General features: G+C 35.6%; 1 protein-coding gene across 9 annotated transcripts in view; it reads right to left on the bottom strand.

The window, feature by feature from the left end:
* ATP13A3 (ATPase 13A3) overlaps positions 1-20,182 on the bottom strand; it is a 114,178-nt gene that overhangs the window by 73,705 nt on the left and 20,291 nt on the right. For 4 of the 9 annotated variants that reach the window (XR_004956727.1, XM_036242417.1, XM_036242415.1 and 1 more), the window contains exons 1-7: positions 11,414-11,601; positions 8,297-8,383; positions 6,679-6,852; positions 5,798-5,980; positions 5,434-5,504; positions 2,881-2,961; positions 1,639-1,708 (exon numbers count right to left, since the gene is read on the bottom strand). Coding sequence is in view for 8 of the 9 variants with exons in the window: in XM_036242417.1 (XP_036098310.1) it covers positions 1,639-1,708; positions 2,881-2,961; positions 5,434-5,504; positions 5,798-5,980; positions 6,679-6,852; positions 8,297-8,383; positions 11,414-11,593 (846 nt within the window). In the remaining variant the exon portion in view is untranslated. Of the gene's footprint in view, positions 1-1,638; positions 1,709-2,880; positions 2,962-5,433; positions 5,505-5,797; positions 5,981-6,678; positions 6,853-8,296; positions 8,384-11,413; positions 11,602-17,327; positions 17,350-19,847; positions 19,871-20,182 lie in introns of those variants that run through there. The other 5 variants (XM_036242421.1, XM_036242422.1, XM_036242416.1 and 2 more) reach the window with 5 other exon arrangements.

A 20,182-nucleotide genomic window follows, 5' to 3' on the forward strand; every position in this document is an offset into this window, starting at 1 on the left:
AATGTGTGAATTTAGCTGTTTCTCCATTCTGCCTTAGCAATAAAGTACGTTTACTTACAATAAATACTGACCTATTAAAAGATACAAAACTTTTAATCAATTGGAACAAATGGTGACTTTTTATGAACTCTAAATATAATGTATTTATAAGTCAAAGGTTCACTGCTCTCCAATGGAAAGGCAAATATGAGATAATAAGTTATATTGCTTTGCTTTCACTCAGGAAACAATTAAGGATTAAAACCTGAATGAAAAAGAGATAAAAGAGCCCTGCAATGGACTTCATTTACCCAAATTTCATAGTATGTTATCAATTTCATTAACAGCACCTCAAAATCTTAAAATTGATGCTTCCATACTTTTCAAGGCACTTCACATAGATAGTCCCATTTAACTTCCACATTGAATAAGATCATCAGAAAGGACTTACTCCACTTTTATAAATAAAGGAGCAGCAAAAAGAAAGATTTTCTGATGATCAAAGTTAGTTACTGATGGAACCATTATTACAAACCAGGCTTTCTAATTCCTAATCATTATACTTTGCTATGTTCTAGGAAGCAACATTATATGGTCACTCTCAGGAACTGATGAAAAACAATCTGTTATTTCTACTAAAAGTATTCACCCAATACAGCTAGTTTGATCTTAAGCAAAAAGTTAAAATACAGATGGGAGAGCCTAACTCTGCTAGGCAATATCACTTATTGCCTTCCTTTACATGCACAACCTTTATTCATACCTCTTCTATAGCACTTACAACTGAACAGTCACTACAATAACTATTGACATGTTTTCCTCCCACGCCAAAGTGAAAATTCCTTGATATGATCATCAGGTCATGTTCTGTATTCCAAACTTCTGGAACAATGCCTACTTTCTAATAATGTACCACAAAATGTCACGTGAATAAATAAAACATGATAAACTGTTTAAAATTCAGAAAACAAAAGACAGGAGTATACACTTATAAGACAGGGCAAGACTTAGATGTGTAACTTCCCGGGGGGTTATTTTATTTTATTTTTTTACCTTCCACGTGGAAAAAAAAGAAAACAACAAAAAATAAAAGAAAACAGAAAACTAAGAATGTCTCATGACTTAAATCATGGCTCTTTTATAATTTTTTAATATGTTTTTTATTTTTAGAGAGGAAGAGAGAGATAGCAACATTAATGTGAGAGAGAAACATCGATTGTCGCCTCCTACATACCCCGCAACCAGGAATCAAACCTGAAACCTGGGCATGTGCCCTGACCAAGAATCAAACTGGGACCTCTTAGTCCATGGAATGACTCTCAATACACTAAGCCATACCAGCCAGGCAAATCAAGGCTGTTTAATAAAGATAATTTTTTTAAAACGTTTTTGTTTCTTTATTGATTTTAGAGAGAGGGGAATGGAGAGGGAGAGATGGACAGAAACACTGATGAGAGGGAATATCAATTGGCTGCCTCCTGCATGTCCCCCAGTGAGGAATTGGCCCACAACCTGGGCATGTGCCCTGACCGGGAATCAAACTGGTGACCTTTTGGTGCATGGGTCGATGCTCAACCAGTGAGCCACACCGGCCAGGCAAATCAAGACTCTTTTAAATTAACAAATCAATCAATCACAAATTTTGTACAATAGTCTTACCTCCTTAATTAGAAGCTTAAGAACAGAAGGCACTTTCACAGATATTTCATTTACTCCATAAAGCAATTTTCTGTGACAAGAAAATATAATAATAGTGTTATACAGTATATTACATAACTATAATTTTGTGAAGGTATTTCATTACATCAGGCTCAAACCATACACTGCTCCTAAATCTAGAACTTAAACATTCATGTTTCTAGATACTTGTCTTCTACAATTCAAATTCTCTACCTATAGTATTTAAATCAAAGTAGCCAATACTGGATATCAGTATACTGGATATACTGTTATCATTTTGTTTTATTCTATCTCATATTTTTTTGTGTGCCAAGTATCTTTCCCACTAGTCTATAATAATTGTGTCAGCAAAGGCTTTCTTTTCCATTTTTGGAACACAAGAGTCTCAACAATTTTGAATTGCAATTAATTTTTGCAAAAGACTAAACAAATAAATATGAGTGACCCGGCACTATTTTCCTAATAAGAATACTGTACTAAGAATGTTTATTTCAAAACACTGTACATTTGACATTTTTTAAAAATACTTAAGAAAAGTTGCTTAAATCCTTCTGCTTAAATTCCCTATAACAGTATGTAATTCCTGCCTCTTAAGAAGTATAAGTCTAAAGGAATAAACTCTCATATTCGAACACTTAGAAGAAAAACATGCTACAGGCATATAATAAAATTTCTAATTTATTTTGAAAATGGCATTTATCTTTAAAATACACAATACACCAAATATATTTTTATACTTTAGCAGAGAATAACATGATAAAAAAGATTACGTCTCTCAATTTACAAATTTTCACTATGGTAAATCTGAGCTCATGCTTATAATTCCTAATATATAGCAGTAAAATTTAAGATGCTATCAATTATAAGATATAGCAATTATTTTGAATATCATCAAAAAGTATAAAGGATGATGCTCCATCCACTGCATGACACATCCCCCTTTTAGAAATGTTAAAATGTGGGGAAATGTGTACCTTAGAATTGGTGAAATATGGTATATTTTCAGGGGTATCAACTTCAAAATATCAGCTTCAACATTTTTATAATTCTTAAACTGAGAGACAGCCTTACCCAATAAAACATCAATAAGCTATCAACTACTATGTCTATAATATTTAAATATTTGTAATCTGTACAACTATATGGTAAAAAGGTGGACTATATATAGTACTGTATTTAGAAATTCTGTAATAGATCTGACTATAGTTGGATAAAAATTACCTGTAGGCATGCATCCCCTTTGTCAGTCCTGCACTATGCTTTTCATAAATTGACGTACAAGAAACACCTTCATCCAGTCCCCTAAATAAATCCAAAGTTTTTACTTTAAACAAAGTTTAAAATATCCAAATGTCTCAATGCCTCATTTTTCTATATTCTGACTTTAAAGTGTGACTTCCTTCCAAATAGAAATCCTTGACACAAAATGAGATAATGAATGAGAATTTTAAAATCTCAAATTCCTAAGATAAACAATAATGAAAGGTGTGTTTTAAAAGTGGCAACTTGTAAGTTATACAATGTATCTATCACATGATAAGATGGCTCTATATAATCAAGTTTATATAATAATATTATTATCCTTTAAGGCTGTGTGCCAAAGCTGTAGGAGCTAATAATTAAACTAATAAAATTAAAGGTAAAGTAGGACCAGTTTAAGAATTCCAAATTTAAAATTTGAAAAGTTTTCCTTTTTATTTAGTTTCCCCTGCTTCAATTTTTTAAGCATCACACTAAGAAATCCTATTCATTATTTTCTTTCCACAAAAGCATCAACCAAAATCTTTCCCTCATTCAATACATAGAGTACAGAATTTATATGAGTCACAGGCAATGTCTAAAATCTGTAACAATACTAACTAGGATTCAATTAACCTATCTACTTTGCCCCAAAAATGTCTTAATTATGCTGAGATATTAGTTTTAACTGAGATACTAGTCATAGAACTCTAAAGAGAATCCTACACATCGTTTAACTCCAATCCTTTTCACTTTTTTCAGGTAGGGAAATTAAGCTCCATAAGTAACTATTATCACTGGTATAAGCTTAAACTCTACAAGTTTCTATGGTTGGCAAAAGCTGCACATTAATATGTTCGACATTTTTCCCCACTGAAGTTGATGACTCCTCCAAAGGCAGCAGGGATCCACTCCAAGCCAGTTTTTTATTAAATTTTTTTTTTTTTAATCCTCACCCAAGGACATTTTCCCATTTTTTTGTTCAGGTAGAGCGGGAGAGAGAGAGAGGAACAGAGAGAGAGAGAAACATCGATGTGAAAGGAACACATCGAGTGGCTGCCACCCGCACGACCGACCAGGGCCGGGGACAAACTGCAACCGAGGTACGCGCCCTTAGCGGGAACCGAACCCGGGTCTCTCAGGACCGCAGGCCGACGCTCTAACCGCTGAGCCAAACCGGCCAGGGCCCAAGCCAGTTTTTTAGAAACCAAAATGGCAGCTCACTGGCAGTATTCTAATTTTTTCTTTTTTTTGCTTAATCCTCACCCAAGGGTACTTTTCCATTGATTTTTAGGTAGAGTGGAAAGGGGAGGGGGAGTGGAGAGAAAGAAAGTAGGGGAGGGGGGACACACACATGGATGTGAGAGAAACACATAGATTGGTTGCCTCCTGCATGACCTCGACCAGGGCCAGGGATCAAACCTGCAACCTAGGTACGTGTCCTTGACCAGGAATTGAACCCGAGACCCTTCTGTCCATGGGCTGATGCTCTAACCACTGAGCCAAACCAGCCAGGGCTCATTGGCAGTATTCTGTAAGGCAATGGTTCTTAACTAGGAATGGTCTTCAGAACAAGCATGTGGAAATGCCCTGGTCCATTCCACAATATTCCAATTCTTTAGGGGGGGGGGGTGTCCAGGCATGAATATTTTAAATGTTCATAAGATGATTCTTTTGGATTGCTAATATTAAGAATTTCTTTAGCACTCTTAAGCAATGATACTTGAGTGTTTATAATAATCACTTTAATAAAAATAGAATCCTAATTAATTTAGTACTTATATAACTTGAAGCCTCCACAAAAATAAATTTTAAGAGATTATTTCAATTTGTCCTACCCAAGGATTAACATATTTGACTATGTCCAATCTTTATCCACAGAGTAAAGTTAAATGTCTCTGTATCTATCTCTTCAAGCTTCAATTACAAGTGGGTGAAACTATGAGCAGATTGGGAGGTGACAGTTCAGACAGGTATACTCAAAGTTCACCTTGATGAACCCTCAAAAAGAAAAGAACTCAGCCCTGGCCGGTTTGCCTCAGCAGTTAGAGCATCGGCCTGCGGACCAGAGAGTCCTGGGTTCGGTTCCTGCTAAGGGCACATACCTTGGTTGTAGTTTGTCCCCGGTCCCAGTTGGGATTGTGTGGGTGGCAACCACTGGATGTGTCTCTCTCATCAATGTTTCTCTCTCTGTCCTCCTCCCTCCCGCTCTATCTGAAGATAAACACAAAAGTGTCCTCAGGTGAGGATTTAAAAAAAAAAAGAAAAAGAAAAGAACTCAGACTCAGTGAATTTTATGATCCTACTACTTCTAACTTTTATGTAAATTTTGCCAAGACACTAGTTGCCAGTGAGATTTATTCTAAAATGGTTAATTAGTATTCAAACAACACTGGGAGTTGCTAATGAATAAGCAAACAAAAGTTCTATAACAAAAACCTGTTAAATTTTATGTAACACTAGAATGAATTCTTTTCTATCTAAAATATTTTCAATATATTCATAATACAATCCAAACAAAAGAAAATTACTTACCTTAAGAAATCAAAATTGTGAAGGGTATCATTCCAGAAATATTTTACACTATGGTGGGTGAAATAACGAATCTGTAGAACACATGTAAGTGTTACATCAAAAAGCATTATCATCACTTGTTATCAATTAAGTTTACTAACACAAATCTATCATATAACAACATATTAAAATTAAAGTGGTCACGTGACATGTAATCTGTTTCTTCTAGCAATATCTAAATTGTTATAGTGACAAATGGGTACTTTATATGCATATAAATTTATCTCAAAAATAACTGCAAGCACAAAATTATAGACTATCTATGATAGCATAAAATGTAACAATTCTGATTTTTAAAGAAACTTTGAAACTAAGATCACAGTACCTGTTCTGGTTGCGTCTGTGAATATTTACTTATCTCAAGACCGTTCTCTTCAGCCAGATTTTCAGTTAAAAGAACAGCATGGCCATTTGAAACCTTATCAGCCACAGATTTTGGACTCAAAAATGGATGAGTTTTCAGAGAAAGCAAGCGAATTTTTGCACAAAACCACATTCTGAATTCATCCTTATAAGAGAGAAAGGCAAAGAATAAATTATGTATATTATACAACTGCCTATATTTTTGATTTCCATTCTTTACATTATATTATTTACTCATTTCTAATTGAGAAAGCACCACTTCCTACTCACTAAATGTTAAACCATTTCGTAAAGACACATAAACTCAAACATGCAGTGCTTTCCACTGCTCACCCTTTAAATGACATACTTTACTAACACAATATCCCATAAAAGTTCATGAGTAATTTCTTAATTTACCCATCAATATACTGAGACTAGAAATCAAAGTGTCTTATAAAATGCTTCCAATTATAATAATTAAAAAAAACAAAAACAAACAAAAAAAAACCACAAAACCCTGGGATGTAGCAGCATCACATAGTAGAGGCAGCTGGTCTGGTGACTGAGAGATCTAAGATATAGTCCTAACTGTTCAGTGATTTAACAGACAAGCATCTAATCTTTCAGTGCTCAAGAGCCTAAAAGGAAGGGGTGGATTTGATCATTCTGTAAGATTCCTTATACCCTAATTGCTCTGATAATGTTCACTTCAAATACAGATGCTTCAGAAATACTAGGATTAGTAGTCCTCATTACATTGTAGTGGTGATGTTCTCTTCATATATTATTTAGAACAAAGTACATACGAAGACATTCTTTTACTTCTCAAATAATCAGCTACAAGTAAATCCATGGACTTACAGTAGTCCTCAGCAACACCACTTCACAGTCTTTAATTGCAGCTCTAATACAGGTCGCCTTCACCCGCCACTCAGGCATCCAATAGAGGAGGAGGAGGAGAAAGCCACCAGTGCAAACCACTCCTACAGAAACTATGGCAAGCTTCCAGCGACACAAATTATAGCCATAAATCTCCTGTATAGACAAGTAATCATAATTAATCATCAAATGATTTTTTAAAATCCTCAAATTTGAAAGATAAAGTCCAAAGTTCTTTGTTTTCCAGATGGTTATTATTGTCTTGTCAGATAAACTGCAAACCCCTAATTTATCTTTAAATTTTGTTTCTGACAAGTTCATTGTCAAAGGTATACTTTTAAGTGGCTAAATCTGTTGATATTTACACATAATATCTGTTGATATTATGGTTCTACATTTGATATTATCCTTAGTAACATAACACTTTCCCACTGACATTGTATATTCACATTTAGTATACTTTCCTAGAACTTTTATAATTCCATTTTTACATTTTTTTTTAAATTCTTCTAGAACTTGTCTTGTTGTAAGGTAGATCTTTTTAAATAAACTTTTAAATTTGAAATAATTTCTGATTTGCTGGAAAGTTACAAAAATATTAAGAATTGCTATATACTCTTTGTTCAGTTTCCCCTAATATTAACACCTTGGTACATTTGTCAAAATCGAAAAGATTAACACTGTTCACTATTATTAAGTAAATCTCATCTTTATGAGGATTTCACCAGTTCTTTCAGTGTTTTATTTTTGTTTCAGGATTTAATCCAGAATATCATGTTGCATTTAGACGAGATCGGTTTTAACTTTTTTTCCCCCAAATCATTAACTAATTGTCCCAATACCACTATGACTGATCAGTCTGACCTCCTGACCCAAATTATTTCAATTGTTTCAGTTACCAGCACCCCACCCTAACAAGGGCTGCCAAATTTAGCAAATGAAAATACAGAGGGCCTAGGTAAATTTAAATTCCAGATAAAAAAATTAATAATTTTTGTTGTTGTTGCCCTCTGCAATATTTTGGACAGGCTTATACTAAAAATGTATTCTTTGATTATCTGAAATCGATACTAACATCTAACAGGGAGTCTTATACAGGGTGGGGCAAAAGCAGATTTACAGTTATGAGTATGTGAGTTTATTCTTGTCGTATTCTTTATTGTATTATTTTCCATAAGAACAACTGTAAACCTACTTTTATCCTAACCTATACTTTACCTGACAACTCTATCTCCCCTCAACACACACAAAAAAGAGTTGAGAAGTTTTTTTTATTAAACTGATTTAAAATTTTTCCATAAATAAAAATTAGAAATCTTGTATTTGGGTTTATATTTAAACATTAGCTAACATAACTTCTCAAATTACCTAATAAAAAAACATATCTCTTTCCTCTAAGTTTTAACAGTTCACAAGTGAAACAGGAATTATTCTAAAACAAATAGAAATATTACATAATCTCAATTCAAAAACACAGTCAGGATGAGGAAAGCACATCGACTTTATGGGTTTTTGTAAATTTACTTTTTAATTCCCTAGAATAATAAATTGCACAGATAAATTCTTCACACTTTATAAGTAAATTATAAATACTGGTTACCATTTCATCTTCTTGACCCTGGTTGATAGTCTTCCTTTCTTCTTTGTCCATATCTACAGTGATTTGCTTCACAACAGTTGAAGACAACTGAGAAATGAGAGAGGAACAAATGTTAGGGAGTTATTATCTACCTTATTAGACTACATAACTTCGTATTATCACATTTCTTGTTGTGATATATGTATCAAAGTTTAACTGGTATTTGATCACTTAAGTGCTAAGAGCTGGTTCTAATGACATTTTCAATGGTGTGCCAGTTCTTGCACCTGCATTACTTAACTATCACAAAACTTGGCATATTCCATTAATAAATTTATACTAGCAACAGCCTTGCTACAAAACAATTTAAATTCTGGAAGAAACTACTACAGAATCTTCTGTTTTCATTCTCCAGACTCAGAGAAGTAACCTAGATGTGCTGTAAAATGCTTCACACTACTCAATTTATTGCTTAAAGTATAGTGAAGAGGTTAAGCACCAGCAGTGAAACCACCCCGAAACCTCTCAGGGATTAAAGTATCATCCTTCATCGTTTTATGAGGCCAGCATAATTCTAATTCCAAAACCAGAAAAAGACACTATTAAGAAAGAAAACTACAGGACAACATCCCTGATGAACACAGACACCAAAATCCTGAACAAAATACTAGCAAATCGGATCCAGCAAAACATCAAAAAAATTTTTCACCATGACCAAGTGGGATTCATCCCAAGGATGCAAGGCTGGTACAATATTTGCAAATCAATAAATGTGTTACACCACATAAACAAAATGAAGAATAAAAACCACATGATCGTATCAATAGATGCTGAAAAAGCATTCAACAAAATCCAGCATCCATTTGATAAAAACGCTCAGCAATGTGGGAATAGAGGGATCATATCTCGACATAATAAAGGCCATATATGAAAGACCTACAGCCAACATCATACTCAATGGGCAGAAACTAAAAAGATTTCCCTTAAGAACAGGAACAAGATAGGGATGCCCACTTTCGCCACTCTTATTTAACATAGTACTAGAAGTCTTAGCCACAGCAATCAGACAGGAAGAAAAAATAAAAGGGATCCAAATTGGAAAGGAGGAAGTGAAATTGTCATTATTTGCAGATGACATGATACTATACATAGAAAACCCCAAAGACTCCATCAAAAGTTTACTGGATTTAATAAATGAATTTGGCAAAGTAGCAGGATACAAAATTAACGTCAAGAAATCGATGGCATTCTTATACACCAATGATGAACTCACAGAAAGAGAAACTAAGAAAACAATTCCATTTACCATTGCGGAAAAAAAATTAAGATACCTAGGAATAAACTTAACTAAAGAAGTAAAGGACCTATTTGCAGAAAACTACAGGTCACTGAGAAAAGAAATAGAGTAAGATATAAAAAAGTGGAAGCACATACCTTGTTCATGGATTGGAAGAATTCACATCATTAAAATATTCACATTACCCAAAGCAATCTATAGATTCAATGCAATCCCCATCAAAATACAAACAACATATTTCACAGAACTAGAACAAATACTTCAAAAGTTCATTATGGAACCAAAAAAAACCCTGAAGAGCCACAGCAATCTGGAAAAAGAAGGACAAAGTAGGTGGGATCACAATACCAGATATCAGGTTATACTACAAAGCTATTGTAACCAAAACAGCCTGGTACTGGCAAAAGAACAGGCATACAGACCAATGGAACAGAACTGAGAACCCAGAAATGGACCCAAGACATTATGCTCAATTAATATTTGACAAAGGTGGCAAGATATACAATTAAGTAAAGACAGCCTCTTTAATAAATGGTGTTGGAAAAATTGGACAGCTGCATGCAAAAAAATGAAACTAGACCATCAACTTACACCATACACAAAAATAAACTCAAAATGGAAGAAACATTTAAAAGTGACCCATGAATCCATAAAAATTCTGGAAGAAAATGTAGGCAACAAAATTTTGGACATCATATGCAGCAGAATTTTCACTGATACATCACCTAAGGCAACAGAAACAAAGGAAAAAATGAACACATGGGACTACATCAAACTAAAAAGCTTCTGCACAGCAAAAGAAATAACCATCAAAATGGAAAGGCAACCCACTGTATGGGAGAGCATCACTGCCAAAGATACAGCAGACAGGGGTTCATTTCCAAAATATATACTCATACAACTCAACAAAAGGAAGACAAAGAATCCAGTTAAAAAATGGGCAGAGGACCTAAAGAGACACCTCTCTAAACAGGACATACAAATGGCTAAGAGACATATGAAGAAATATTCAACATCACTAATCATCAGAGAGACGCAAATTAAAACAACGAGGTATCACCTCACACCTGTCAGAATGGCCGCCATCAACAAATCATCAAACAAGTGTTGGCGAGGGTGTGGAGAAAAGGGGACTCTAGTACACTGCTGGTGGGAATGCAGACTGGTACAGCCGCTATGGAAAACAATATGGTGTTACCTCAAAAAATTAAAAATTGAACTGCCATTTGACCCAGTGATCCCACTTCTAGGAATATACCCTAAGAAGCCTGTAACACCAGTCAGAAAGAATATATGTACCCCCATGTTTGTAGCAGCACTATTTACAATAGCTAAGATCTGGAAACAGCCCAAATTTCCATCAGTAGACAAATGGATAAAAAAGCTGTGGTACTTATACACAATGGAGTACTATGCAGCTGTAAGAAAGAAAGATCTCTTATCCTTTAAGATGACATGGAGGGACCTGGAAAGTATTGTCCTAAGTGAAATAAGCCAAGCAGAAAAAGATAAATACCACATGATCTCACTTATTTGTGGAATATAATGAACATAACAGTCTGAGGAATAGGGCAGACCCAGAAACATGGAAGTAGGGAACAGACTGACATCCCTCAGAAGAGGGGGTGGTGGGGGGAAGAAAGAGATAAACCACAGAATTTATATGCATGCACACATAACCAATGGACATGGACAACAAAGCTGAGGACGGGGTGGGGGAGATGGGGAGGAAGGTGTCAATGGGGTAAAAAAGGAGAAACATCTGTAACAAAAATAAAATAAAATAAATAATAATTTAAAAAAATAATAATAAAATAAATTATCATCCTTCAAATATTTACTGAGTGAGCATCTATTACATGAATGACATTCCCTGGCCATGAGTCACTCCGTGTGGCAGGTATAGCATTATTGAAGGTAACTGCTTTCCCCATTCTGATTCCAAGTCCACTAAGCAATCTTATAATTGTTTCTGACTGCTCATGATGATGCTTGTCTAGGAGAAAATTCACTGAGCTCATCAACACAGTTCTTTTTCCTGTATTTTAAAAAAATTAGATTAATTTCAAACAGACATTTAGCCACACATTAAAGAGATTTGCAAATTGTAAACAATGCCTATTTTCTCATAATTTTTTTTGTTTGTTTTGGCAAACAGATATTTTTCAGAAAAATGCTACTTAATATGTCATAAATTGCCTTCACCTGTGTGGCTCAGAGCATCAGCCCATGCACCAAAGTTTTGTGGATTTGATTCCTGGTCAAGGGTTCCATCCCCAACCCCAGTCAAGACACATGCAGGAGGCAACCAATCAATGTGTCTCTCTAAAAGTTTTCTTCTCTCTCTCTCCCACACCTCCCACTCTGTCTGAAGATAAATGTAAAAATATCCTCGGGTCCACCCGGCCAGTGTAGATCAGTGGTTGAGCATCTACCCATGCACCAAGAGGTCGCCAGTTCGATTCTTGGTCAGGGCACATGCCCAGGTTGTGGGCCTGATCCCCAGTGTGGGGCATGCAGGATGTGGCCAATTGATGTTCTCTCTCATCAATGTTTCTCTCTCTCTCTCTCCCTCTCCCTTCCTCTCTCTAAAATCAATAAAGAAAAAAATTTTTTTAATATCCTCGGGTGAAGATTAACAAAAAAAGTAATAAATGTATTACTGTTATGTCTTATCCAACTAGTATTCTCAAAGATATATCAGTTTTAACTAACATGGTATCAACAGATAAAATGCACATAAACAAAAGATTTTTAGAGTCCACAATAAACTTTCAAGGTTGGTAGTCTGAGCCCAAAGGATTTGAGAGCCACTGCTTTAGACTAGGCTGATCTCTGCAGAACAGTGGTAGGTAATATAATCACCTTCATTCCAGATGCCATACTTCTAACTCATCTAGCCAGTGTGCAGCATAGGCCCGACAAATGGTAAGCACTCAAAAAAACTTGAGTGAACAATACTTGCTGTGCTAAGAGAGCAATAGCTGTTTAATGTTTATATGACATGAATTAATAGCCAAGTAAAACCAACTGTAGGATTTTAAACTAATCCCATATGTAAGACTACTGAAATCTCAGCAAAATGACCAATGAAAATATTGATGCTTCCTATACCAACACCCAACATTTATCTGTCTACCTTCTGGTAGCCCTGGAGATGGGGGTCAGGGCTAAGTAGAGCCAGTAAAGCCAGGGCTTTCTATAGATATAAAATGCAGCAGATTTAAGATAGATGATAGATTTAGGGGTAGGGGTCAGGGTCGGGGTCGGGGTAGGGATAGACAGACCAACCAGGTAGGTAGGTAGGTAGGTAGACAGACAGACAGACAGACAGACAGATAGATATGACTTAGTGCCATCTTGAAAAAGAAACTTTACAGGTATCTGGTCCAATTTCTCCAAAATAAGCCATGTTATCACACAAAACCCTTTAGGAAATTTAGTAACAATTTCTATTTAGTGTAGGGTAGTGTTACAGCCCTGAAACATGTTACTACCATGTGAAGAATGATCCATCAAATCAGTATGACTCGAGGAGGCAGTTCTTCTCAAGGGCCTGCTGCAATGAGCTATGGGGAGAATGAACAAACCCAACCTCTTCTCTGTAGAAAAGATCAGCAGTTGATACCTGAATGTGTAAGGGACAGCCCTACCCTGCAAGATTTAAATGTGCACATGCCTGCTTTCAAAGGGTAACACAAAGGCACTCTGCCCTGATGCTGTTCCCACAAAAAAATACCAGTCTCGGGTTCTTAACCATTATAATGTCTGTGGTTCTTCCATATGTCTGGACTGAATCTCAGGATCATCACTCAAAATTCATCAAACTCTTTTTTTTTTTTTTTAATTTTTTTCTTTATTGATTTTTAGACAGAAAGGAAGGGAGAAGGAGAGAGAGAGAGAAACATCCATGAGAGAGCACATTGATTGGCCGCCTCCTGCATGCCCCCCCCCTGAGGATCGGGCCCACAACCTGGGCATGTGCCCTGACCAGGAATCGAACCGGTGACATCTTGGTGCATGGGTCAATGCTCAACCACTGAGCCACACCGGCTGGGCTCAAACTCATTTTTTATAATTAATTACATATAATTCTGATCCCCATTTCCCATCACCACCATTTAAAATATGTTTCCTGAGGATAGAACCTATTTTAAATTCTTATGTGTATGTCGAGACTTCTACTTCCAACCAAGGTGGAAAGACAGGGACCAATCTGCCCTCCTGCCTAAAACAACAATAAAATGGACAAAATATATAAAACAAGTTATCAAGAAACTGGACATGAGGCAATGAAGGAGACTGGTACAGAGATAGGGAGCAAACTAGATGAGCTTCACAATTATCCCAGTTTACAAAGTAAAGAGTCTACAGGCTGCAAAAAAGGGAGGGCAGGGAACCCAAGAGGAGTAGGGCAGTCCCCCTGAGTTGGGGAGATGAAGCTGGGTGTATGTGGGGGCACCAAAGTGACCAGGTTTGATAGGAAGATTGCCAGAGGAGAGATCTATACAGAGAAAGAACACTCAAAACCTGCAAGATGATCCTCTCAAGTCTTCCACTGAGTACTAATCAGTGCTTATGTGTGAGGAAAGTACCAGAAACTAGGAAAAGAATCACCCAAAAGGATTAAGGGGAAAAAATCATCAGAGCTCACAGAAAGCTGGGACGAGTGCCTGTTCCCACCAACCAGAGTGATAAACCTCATTAGTCACAAGGAATCAGGGAGTTTTCAGAAGGGCTTTGCTTTAGTAGTGGGATCCAATTAGCCCTAACCTAAAAACTACTCTGGTGGTCCTGACTAACAAAGCTTTTAAGATTTGAAAGAATTCAACTGTTTCTAAATAATTTAACTGCTTCACAGAATAAAGTTCAAGGAGATTTTTAGAAATACAAAATATCTTGTCCCAGTAAGTCAAAATGTCTAACATCCAAATTCAGCTCAACAGACATGAAAGAAGAAAATACAACCATAATGAGAAAAATCAATCAATAGAATCGGTTGACAAGGACATTGAAACAGCTGCTGTCACTGTAGTCTATATGTTTAAATACCAAGAGGAAAGTCTGAACATGTTAAACAGAGACAAATGATGAAAATATCAAATTGAACATAATATAAAAATACAATGTCTCAAATGAAAAATATACTAGATGAAATTAACATCAGATTTGACACTGCAGAAGAAAAAGAAACTTGAAGATACAGTAAAAGGATATCCACAATGAAAAATGGAGGAGAAAAAAACTAGGAAAAACACACACACCACCACCACCACAGTCACTACCATCACTACCAGTAAACTGTGAGACAACTTCAAGTGACCTACTATATTTGCAACCTAGCAGGGACCACAAAATATGTAATAATAGCCTGGCCAGAGTGGCTCTGTGGTTGAGCATTGACCCATGCACCAAGAGGTCACTGGTTTGATTCCTGGTCAGGGCACATGCCCAGGTTGTGGGCCTGATCCCCAGTGTGGGGCATGCAGGATGTGGCCAATTGATGTTCTCTCAAATCAATGTTTCTGTCTCTCTCTCCCTCTCCCTTTCTCTCTCTTTCTAAAACCAATAAAGAAAAAAAAATTTAACATGTAATAATATAACAATCAAAAATTTTCCAAGTTATATGAAAAAATTGTAAGCCCACAGCTCTAGGAAGTCCAACTAATACTAAGCAAAGAAACAATAAAAATGTATACCAAGAATGTCCTTGCCCTGGCCAGTTTGGCTCAGTGGTTAGAGCGTCAGCCTGCGGTCCGGAGAGACCCAGGTTCGGTTCCCGCTAAGGGCATGTACCTTGGTTGCAGTTTGTCCCCAGCCCTGGTTGGTCGTGCGGGTGGCAGCCACTCGATGTGTCCCTTTCACATCGAGATGTTTCTCTCTCTCTCTTCCTCTCCCTCCCTCCCACTCTATCTGAACAAAAAATGGAAAAATGTCCTCGGGTGAGGATAAAAAAAAAAAGAATGTCCTCATCAAACTGCTTAAAACAAATAATCTAAAAAAATCTTGAAAGGAGCCAGCAAAATCTGACATGTTACATACAAGAATAAGAACGACATCAGACTTCTTGCTAAAAATAATCAGGTGAGAAGACAGCAGAGCAACATCTTTGAAATACTGAGAAAAAGCCCTAGCAAGTGTGGCTCAGTTGGTTAAGCACTGTCCCACCATTCACCAAAAGGTCACCAGTTCAATTCCTGGTCAGGGTTGTGGGCTCAATCCCCAGTAGGGGGCATGCAAGAGGCAGCTGATTGATGTTTCTCTTTCACATGGATGTTTCCTTTCCTTGCTCTCTAAAATCAATAAAAATATACTGTTTTAAAAAAGAAATACTGAGCCCAGTCAGTATGGCTCACTGGTTGAGCATCAACCCCTGCACCAAGAGGTCGCCAATTCAATTGCCGGTTAGGGCACATGCCCAGATCATGGGCCAAATCCCCAGTGGGGGGCATGCAGGAGGTGGTCAATAGATGTTCTCATTTCTCCTTTCCTCTCTCTCTAAAAATCAATAAAAACAACATTTGAAAAGAAAAAAGAAATACTTGAGAAAAGAAACTACTCAGAGAATTCTATACCCAACAGTAATATCTTCCAAAATCAAAGGTAAAATAACGCTGGAAAAAAATTATCATCATCAAACCTGCACTAGAAAAAAATGTTTTGAATAAGTTCTTAGGCAGGCCCTGGCTGGTTTTGCTTAGTGGTTAGAGCGTCAGCCTGAAGACTGAAGGGTTGCAGGTTCAATTCCTGGTCAAGGGCATATACCTGCATTGCAGGTTCAAGCTCAGGCCCGTAGGACTGCATCAGGAGGCAACCAATGAAGTGTCACACTCACACTGATGGGTATGTGTCTCTCTCTCTCCCCTCCCTCCACTCGCTCTAAGAATCAATGGAAAAAATATCCTTAGGTGAGGATAAACAAAATAAGTAAATAAATAATTAAAAGTCCTTAGGTAGGAACAAACAACAACAAAAAAAAACCTAATGGAAATATGGGTCTCCACAAAGGAATGAAGAACACCAGAAATGACAAATGTGTGGGTAAATATACATAACAGCACAAAGACCAAGAAGAAACGAAAGTATACTTTAGTAAGGTTCTTATACTATACATGTAGTGTAATGTCACTTAAAGGTAAACTGTAATAAGTTAAATAAGTATACCATAAACTCTATAGTTACCACTAAAATAGTGATAGCTAAAAAAATCAACAAAGGGTTTAAAAAAGGTGAGATAAATTAAAAACAAATATCAAGTCCGGCCGGTGTGGCTCAGTGGTTGAGCATCAACCCATACACCAACAAACAGGTCACCGGTTTGATTCCAGGACAGGGCATATGCCCGGGTTTTGGGCCTGATCCTCAGTGGGGGGCATGAAGGAGGTGGCCAATCGATGTTTCTCTCTCTCTCTCCCTTTCCCTTCTTCTCTCTCTAAAATCAATAAAGAAAAAAAATTTTTAATTAAAAAACTATATATATATATATATATATATCAAGATGGCTGACTGAAGCCTAACCATATTAATGAGATTAAATATAAATGGCCTAAACATCAATTAAAAGGCAGAGATTTTTATATTTTTGAAAAGCAAGAATATAGGCAACTACATGCAACTGAAATATAAAGGCAAAACAAGTAGGTTAAAGTAAAAGGAAGGAAGATATACCATGCAAAACTATTCAAAATAAAGCTGAAGTGAATGTATTAATATCAGACATAATTGATTTCAAAGCAAAAAAAAAAAAAAAATTACCAAGGATAAAGCCTTTTCATAATGATAAAGGGGTCAATTCGTGAAGATAAAATAATAATCCTAAAAAAAAGGTATACATTTAACAGACCTTCAAAATACACAAAGCAGAAATTGATAAAACTGGAAGGAAATAGAGAAAGAACAAGTAAATTAAAAATACTAGTTAGTACACAGAAGATCTAAAAAACAGTATCAATCAAGTGGTCTCCATTGGTTTTTACAGAACACACTATTCAACCAAAGCAAAATATATTTTTTTAACTAGTACACAGAACATTTATCAAGAAGAAACACATTCTTGGACATGAAAAGATTCAAGTCATACAAAGTATATTCTGAATACAATGGAATTAAATTTGAAACCAGTAACAGAAACATAAATAGAAAAGCCTTAATATTTGGAAACAAAATAATATACTTCTAAAAATCCATGAGTCAAAGAAATCAGTGGGGAAAATACTAAGTATTCCAAACTGAATAAAAATGAAGATGTAACATACTAAAATTTGTGGGCTGCCACTAAAATAGTATTTAGAAAATGTATAGCACTACATTCCAGTATCTGAAAAGAAAGGTCTCAAATTATGACCTCTACTTCTACCTGAAGAAAGTAGAAAAACAGCAAACTATATCTAGAGTAAGCACTAAAGGGAAATAATAAAATTCAATGTAGAAATCAATTCAATAAGAAACAAAAAAAATGAAAGAAAGAAAGAAAGAAAGAAAGGAAGGAAGGAAGGAAGGAAGGAAGGAAGGAAGGAAGGAAGGAAGGAAGGAAGGAAGGAAAGGAAGGAAAGAGAGAACGAACGAACTGGTTCTTTGGAACCAATAAAATTGCTCATTTCTAATTTCTAATTAGTTTCAACGAGAAGGAAGTGGCAGGGAGACCCAAATTATCAATATCAGGAATAAGACATAAGACATCACTAAAAATTCTGCACATATCAGAAGGATAATTAAGAAATGTAATGAGCCCTGGCCGGTTTGGCTCAGCGGTTAGAGTGTTGGCCTGCGGTCCAGAGAGACCCGGTTCGGTTCCCGCTAAGGGCATGTACCTTGGTTGCAGTTTGTCCCCGGCCCTGGTTGGGTTGTGCAGGTGGCAGCCACTCAATGTGTCCCTTTCACGTCGATGTTTCTCTCTCTCTCTCTCTCTCTCTCTCTCTCTCTCTCTCTCTCTCTCTCTCCCCCTCCTTCCTTCCCTCAGGTGAGGATAAAAAAAAAAAAAAAAGGAAATGTAATGAACAACTTTACACTAATACCTCCCCTTTTCTGCAAGTTTGAACTTAGTTCCAAATAAAAAAATTTTAATGTAAAAACTTATCTTTATTGGTCAGGGGATGGCCATGAATTAATACTGCTAAATCCAAGTTAAAATTTGAGTAATAGGTACAATAACCTACTTTTCAGTATGTAGAAATTATCCATAATATGAAGTTTTTTTTAATAAAATAAAATCACCCATCTGAAGCTTTTAAATACAGGAACATTTTCATTTCTACACCAAAGAATATAAATCTTGAGAACTCTGCCTCTATAAGTCTAAAATCAATCGATTCAACCTATTATGTAAGAGGCATTATCCATAAACACATACAGCTGAGTTTTGAATCTAACTCTTCTTTACTCTTGTTTTTTATCCAATTGCCTAGAAATAAAGATGTGTTTCCCAACTTCTGTAAATCCCAATTTTTCACTGTAGAATGTACTAGTAGATAAGTAAGGATGTTTTTTATAATTTTAGAAAAAGAATTATCATTAGAATTGCATGATTTCATTTAATCCATGTACTTATAACTATTTAAAACCTTTTCCTCAAAAATCTAATGAGTTCACCTTAACTACACATAACTATATTCTCATCTTCTACAGTTAAAAACTAACCAACACAAAAAATACTCCAATTAATTATTTTTAAATGAGTGATTATACATGGTGCACTGCCTATAACAATCTATTTTTCAATTCTTGACCAAATTATCTCCTTACTCTTTTTACAAGTGTTATTTCTCTGAAATTAAGCTTACTTTTAAAGGTAAAATTCTTAACTCTTACTCAAGTTGAAATATTTAAAAAATTTAAATTAAAAGTTGCTCTAAAAGCCACCAATTATTATTCTCTTTAAACATATTATACTGCATAGGAAATTACCAAGAGTTCACCTTTTACATAAACTTTTAGTAAAACCTAATGAGACAACTCCAAGTTTACATTTAAAACATATGCATACTGTAAATGTATATTTAAGTTTTAAGAATGTATCTAAGTAGAAATCCCTTAACATTTCTATGACTCTATAGAAATTAAAATCTATATAAACACGTTTTAAAACATACTGCTTATCAAAATGAAAACGATTTTAAATATTATCCTACCATATATCTAATTAGACATCTGAAGCATTAATATCAAACTTCTAAAACCCATTTAACTTACAAAAGTATAACTTTCATGGTGTGCTGGAATGCATTTTTTTAATCAAGTCAATTTCAAGATCATAGGAAACAAAGAAACTTTTCTTACCAATAGCACTGTATCATTCCTTCCAATTGCTGATATTAGCAGAGCTTTCAAAACCTGGCTCTTAATAATAAAATAAAATAAAACTAAGCATAAAAATCCATTCAAATGAGAATTTTCTGCCAAATATTTGTTTTGATTCTTTTTGAACCGTTTTCAAATGTGACATTAAAATTTAGGATTTTTTTAACTCATTGATTTTAAATGGGTTTTCAGAAGACATACCCCTCTGCTATCTGACTACCACTGGTAGAGCTCCTATTACTTGAATAAATCATATTGAGCCAGCCACACAGTGAAAACTCAATTCCACAGTGCATGCCTGAGCCTTGATGTTA

This window comes from Molossus molossus, unplaced genomic scaffold (genome assembly GCF_014108415.1).
Source record: "Molossus molossus isolate mMolMol1 unplaced genomic scaffold, mMolMol1.p scaffold_m16_p_5, whole genome shotgun sequence".
Classification (NCBI taxonomy): Eukaryota; Metazoa; Chordata; class Mammalia; order Chiroptera; family Molossidae; genus Molossus; species Molossus molossus.